This window comes from Pagrus pagrus, assembly GCF_965226575.1.
Source record: "Pagrus pagrus genome assembly, chromosome: 22".
Taxonomy (NCBI): Eukaryota; Metazoa; Chordata; class Actinopteri; order Spariformes; family Sparidae; genus Pagrus; species Pagrus pagrus.
Window position 1 is genome coordinate 6,015,253 of NC_140204.1, and position 6,438 is coordinate 6,021,690.

Consider the following 6,438-nt stretch of genomic DNA (forward strand, 5'->3'; position numbering starts at 1 on the left):
AGTCATTCTGCAGCACGGCGGCTCAGACGGAGAGCGTCAGATCGAGCAGCACAGACGGGGATGAAAAGGAAAAGCTCAGCACTCCTCTCTGTCTTATCCTCCTCTTCCTCCTCCTCCTCCCGCTCACACTCTTTCATCTCCTCCCCGCTCCTCCGTCCATCTCCACGCCTCGTCCTTCCTCCTACGCACGAAAAAACTCGTCTGTCTTTCAATTTCCGACCACACGTCGTTCCCTCTGTCATCTGTTACCCTCTCGCATCTCAGCCACATCTTCTCCCTTCTCTTTCTTATTTCGCTCTTTGTCCGTCTTCCTTCTTTCTCGGCTCACTATCTTCAAACTCGGAAGGCGAGAGATGCTATACAAGTTTTGTGACAAAGAAAGAAGTCAGGATGGAAGGAAGAAAGAAAGAAAGAAAGAAAGAAAGAAAAAAATAAAGGAAGGAAGGAACGAAGAAATAAAAGAAAGAAAACAAGGTAATTGAAAGAAAGGAAGGAAGAGAAGGGGACAATTATAGGAAAAAGGAAGGCAGGGAGGAAGAAAGGAACAAAGTAAGGTAGGAGGAAAGAAGACAGTTGAAGGAAGGATGGAAAGAAAGGGTGAGAAATTAAGGAAACAGGAAAGGAGAAAGAAAATCGGAAAAAAGATAAGGAAAGAGGAAGAAAGAATGGGGTGTGGAGCAAAGGAAGGGACGGACAATAAAAGAAAGAAGAAAGGAATAAAAAAGGGAAGGAATAAGACAGAAAATGAAAGGATATAGGAAGGAAAGAGAAGGAATAAATAAAGGGAAAAGGAAAGAAGGAAGGGAGGAACGAAGGATCGAAAAATGGGCATAATGAAATGACAAGGAAAGAAGGAAGAAAGGGAAGGACGAGGTGACAATGAAGAAATAAAGAAAGAAGAAGGAGAGGAAGGAAGGAAAGGCGGACAATTAACGTAAATAGGAAAGAAAGGAAGCATCCTGCCACGTATTAAAAACCCCTCCACGTAAATTCAGGTGAAACGAAAACGACCCGTGAAAAGTCCCTTAATGAGACCTTTTAATACATTAATCTGCTAATGAGCAGTAATCAACATGTTTGTATGCATGCAAATGTGCAGAGAGGATGTTAAAATCAGCGAGATGAGTGTGTGTGAGGGAGAGAGGATGCTGGGAGAAGAGTGTGTGTCGGGGAGCTCGAGGTCTCTTTGAAGACGTGTCTGAATGAAAGTTGCATTAGCTGCTAGTTTTGTGGATTATTCATTTGGCCGCGGGGACCGAAGCTTAGGAGGGAATGATCAAACAGCGAGCAGACAGTCAGGAGGCTGCGCTGACTGCACACACACACACACACACACACACATCACACAGCCAATCGCTCTTTAGTTTTTGAGGAACAAGTCTTGAGGTTACACACAAGCAGACACACACACACACGACAGTCCAGTCCAGTAAATCACTGGTAGGAACATATGTCTCATTGACACGGTTTAACCTTATTATATACTGGGGCGGCTGATGTACACTGAACATGCCAGTGTGTGTGTGTGTGTGTGTGTGTGTGTGTGTGTGTGTGTGTGTGGCCATCTGTCAGATCCTGGATAGCGTTGCAGAGCTGTATCGCTAAATCTCCTCTGGGGTGGAGGGATTGACACACATACGTGCAGCATTTCTCTGTCTGCCGCTCTCCCTCTCACTCCGGCTGTACGCAGACAAATCGCGTATCACGTATCATCACACCGTCGCACACGCTTGCGTATAACGACACACAAAGCATTCGAGACTCGAACAGAGGCACGCAACCTCCATATTGCTCCCGCACCACACCTCGCATGCTTGCCGCTGCTGCAGTAGTGTGTGAGAGTGTTTGTTAAGCTGATGCAACAAGCTCTCGGACTAATCCGTCCCCACCGTCCTATTATCACCTCCTCAGTGTGTGTGTGTGTTTGTGTCAGAGTGCGTTCAGTATGTAAGCTGTCGATGTGCATGTGAAGTGTGTGTTATTGTAGGGACGTCTGAGCAGATAGCTGGTGTTCGCCTAATTATGATGTGTAGATTGAAAGCAGTTCAATAAAATATGTAGACGCAGTGTTTTAGTTGGATGTTTTTGTGTCCAAACTTTTCAACTTTTGCTTCTTAATATTTGATCTTCTGTATTTACGCTTCTGCCCCTCAACAAAATCCATAATCTCCTAAAATCTCAGTGTCCAAGCCTCTCAGAACCAGTGTGGCACGGGCTGTGGTTACATGCACAATCGTTCTTCAATCCTATTAAATTCATTCTGAGGTTCCAGCTTAAAGATATAATATGTAGGAAACCTGCATTAAAATGTACAAAAAACAAACCTTTTGTTAAATATGTTGTTGAGTTGCGTATATGCCAAACTCAGGTTTACTCCAGGTAACGGTGAATGAGGCTAAACTCAACATCAGCGCGAGGGTTTGCCCCCAGGATCATTTGTGTAAGCTAACGTTAGACCGACTATCGGGGCGGGTATTCAGCATTTTTTCCATTTAACAATATCTGTGATTTTTTTGTCAGATTGCGGATAAAATAAACTTGCTTCTAACTCCATTAATCAAATAACTGTAGCAGGGTGGAAACATAAAGTAGCAGAAAATGGAAATACTCAAGTAAAGAACCTGAGAAATCGTACTTAAGAACAGGACTTTCCATAACTCGACACTAAGATTTTTACATTTTACTGCAAATGATTATCAGTTATCTGTCGCCTTGATGTAGGTCAACTCTGAGTGACTTCAGCACTCACCAGAGACTCTGGTTCTCTCTCTTCTTCTTCTTCCCCTCTCCTCTCTGTAAAGTTGTTCATGAAGTAAAGTACATTTCCCCTCCAGCTCCAGTCAGCAGTCGACGTTACAGAACATAAACACCTGATGACGGAGGTCACCTCTGTGGGTCGCTGCCGCAGTCGGGTTGATTAACGAGAGTGATGATGAATCTGCTTTTTAATGGCAGAAGTTAGTCTATCTTTGACCACTAAAGCCGACTAACTCTGAAGTGAAGTAATCAAGTCCTGCCTGATTAATACGTCCATTAAATAAACAAAACAAGAGATCATCCTAAACGTTGCAGAGCTGAGACCACAGATCAGAGGACAGCAGCTCTCCACATGCGGGATTTAGCCGCTAAGCCGATGCATGAAGAGTTAAAACAGATGTTTTCGGGGATTATCTCGTCACAAACTGTAAACGATACGCAGCAGATAATTCTGCCTAATTGTCACGTTGTTTACTCAACTGTTTTTTTTCCCTCTTCCCAGTCTCCCTGCAGGATATCAACATGAGGAAGGCCTTCAAGAGCAGCACCATCCAGGACCAGCAGGTGGTGTCGAGGACCTCCGTCCCCAACCCCGTGGTGGAGATGTACCACCGCTGCGACAAACCTCCTCCGCTCAACATCCTCAGCCCCTACAGGTCAGTCATTCAGCCCAACTGTTTTATACCGGTAGTTCGGTACGGCTTTAACTCTTTACATTTGATATTTAAGGAAGCACTTATTTTATTTTAGTTAGTTTTGTTTTTTCTGTCCAGTTTTCTTTTCCGAAATGCAGTTTTTGCTGTTTTTTCCAGTTATCTGAAGTCTGATTTTCTTTTCGTTCACACCTAGTTTTGCTTTTATATTTCATTTAAATTTACTGTCATAACCTTGATGAAGACAAAGAACAGAAACTGTCAGTTTCCAGTTTAATACAACTGAACCAGGACCTGCATTGATCTGGATTTTTACAAGTAAACAGAATTAGTTCACGTAATTAGTTTGATTAACTTCAAACAGTTTTGATTGTTTTTGGGAAGATGTTGCTGATTTAAGTTGGTCAAATTGGTTCGTCGATCACATTTTAATGCCATTTTAGCAGTCAAAGCCCATTTAGCCTTGAATATGTACAGAAAAACAAACACTTAAAGTCGTAAAGATGCTCGCAGGTCAAAGGTCGCCGCTCTGAATATTTTCCATTTTAAACACCTCCCCTGTGGTGACTTAATTAGTACAAGTTCTGTGCTAACTCTGGTGTTCAGTGCAGATTAGCCAGTTAAGTATGTGGGTCATTTAGCAACTGAATAAATTAGCATTAAACATGTTGCTGCATTTCAACACGTCTTCGTTCAGGGACGACAAGAAGGACGCGCTGAAGTTTTACACCGACCCGTCGTACTTCTTCAACCTGTGGAAGGAGAAGATGCTGCAGGCCACCGAGGACAAACGCAAGGAGAAGAGGCGGCAGAAGGTGTGGCTGTGTGTGTGTGTGTCAGTGTGTGTGCGTGTCAGTGTGTGTTGCTGGAGTTTATCGTCGTGTGTTTGTACTGTGTGTGCGTATTTGTACACATGCTGTGTGCTGGATGTGTGTCGATGAATGAGACAGTAAAAATTTAAATTCATCTTCTGCTTTAATTTGCTAATTTGCTGTTTTTTCCTGCCTAGATGTTTTTTGTTGTTTTTTTTGAAGCCGTTGTTTCAGTTGACGCACCGTGCTCACCATTTAGCTTCGCTTTGTGGCGTAATTGGTTATTGATACAGCAGCAGTTGGGCCGGGCTCATTATCCAGAGACAAACAAACGGCCTGAGGGGAATACTGCCTCGAAACAATGAATTGAATGAGTCACGAGCGATGATGTAAACACATTTATACATTAAATGAAGAGCCTACTGTTTTATCAGTTCACAGCTATTATTGCGCAAGCGTGTGTGTTAATGGGCCGTCTTCACGAGAGTCATTCAGACGGTCACAGGCGGAAATAACTAAATGAAAGATGGTAGAACACAGTTTTTATTATTATTATTATGAGTAAAAATGAGCCTTAACAGAATGGAACAGAAGGTTTTTATTATAATTTCATAAATATTATGTGCTGACGGACATTTAGTAGCCAATTAAACTTTTTTTAATAACCCGATTATGGTAGAATTCAATATTGTGGATAAACAAATGTAAACAGTGTGATAATGACAAGAAACCACTGCAGGATACAGCTTCATTGGCCAAGTTGAGCAGAGATGGGTACAAATAAACGGGCCAGTAACAGTTCAGGATCATAAGCTAAGACCAGTGTGTGTTATGGATGGTGCGCTCTGCACTCTAGAGGGTACAAGTTAAACGGATGATATTCGGGGCGGACGGCGTTGATCTCCAGCAGCAGCGGGAGGTTTGGCTCCTCGGCAGGGACCTAGTTGGCGCCCTTGTGGGTTAATCCGGCCGTGGGTATTTGTTCAATCCGAGGGGAAATAATGGAAACAGCGGTCGTGATCATTTTTGACAGTTCTGTCTTTCCCAGTTAGTTCTGTCCGCTCGCGAGCGACGCTGCCGGCTGAGAGATTTAAATATTTCAGAGCTGGTTTTCAGTGGTATTCCCCCCCTTTGATGCAAACTCAATTTAAAATGCAGCGCTGCTTCTCTCCATCAGATCACTTTCAAACCCCCTGAACAACTGCTGCTGTGTGCGTGTGTGTGCGCGTGTGTGTGTTTGCCGCACTTTGTCGATATTTCTGTTACGATTTAATGCTGCTCACGTGTTTCTCTGTTCCCTCCCTCCAACCTGGAAACTCTGCAGAGTAAAAAGATAGATTCAGAAACAAAGTAGTCGTCAGTCTTTAAACAACAGGTCTGTGTACCGGAGGATCTGCAGGAGGACCTCCTCTACGCTCTCTTCCTCTTTGCTTTTTTAAAAAACTCTTATCCATAGGGTTACCTCGCCTTCGACACGCGCACCCCACCCTTCCTCCTCTTCCTCCTCCTCCACCTCTGCTCAGTCTAACGCACTAGCTTGTCTTTCTCCCATGTTTCCATAGGGCTGTCCGGCCCACCCTGACAGGCCCCACTCCAGACAGGCCCCACCCAGGAGCCCCCTGTCCATCTCTGTAAGACAACCCCCGACCCCTAACCTGCCCTCTCCTGCTCCCCACTTCACCCCTGTGCACCCGACTAACACACCACACACACACTCACCTATTACACAAGATGTACAAACGCAGGTAAGACACACACACGCAGTCGCACACATAGGGAAAAAACACGAACAACACACCACCTCCCCTTCTGTTTTGTGTCCGTGTGTGTCGCGTTGCGTTCGCTTGCCACCTCACCCTCTTTCTCTAACCCTCCGTGTTTGGTTTGGTTTGGTTTGGTTCCTGTCTTGTGTTCCCGGACGTTTTTTTGGCTCCGTTGTCTGCTAATGTGTGTTGGTGTGTCTAACAGTGACTGGGTGGTGAATAGACTAGTGTGTGTGCGTGTGTGTGTGCGCGGTTGGTTTGGTGTGAATTAACCCCATGGTGAAGGAGCTGGTGATGGGGTCCTGTTCTCCTCCTCTGCCCCAGAGAAATCAGTAATCGACGGCTAACTTTTCTCTCCACTGTTTTATCCGTCTGTCCTCCTCTGTCTCCGCTCTAGGAGCAGCAGAGGCAGGTTGAGGACCCGAGCAGGGAGGTGAAGAAGGTCAGTACACA

The 6,438-nt window shown here is 44.7% G+C and overlaps 1 protein-coding gene across 1 annotated transcript in view; it reads left to right on the plus strand.

Moving 5' to 3' along the window:
• The window catches only part of LOC311251876 (actin-binding protein WASF3), a 38,395-nt gene that overhangs the window by 25,615 nt on the left and 6,342 nt on the right, over positions 1-6,438 (plus strand). Inside the window, exons 5-8 of the mRNA XM_084344524.1 lie at positions 3,260-3,413; positions 4,108-4,225; positions 5,785-5,853; positions 6,383-6,427. Of these exons, the coding sequence (XP_084200650.1) occupies positions 3,260-3,413; positions 4,108-4,225; positions 5,785-5,853; positions 6,383-6,427 (386 nt within the window). The remainder of the gene's footprint in view (positions 1-3,259; positions 3,414-4,107; positions 4,226-5,784; positions 5,854-6,382; positions 6,428-6,438) is intronic.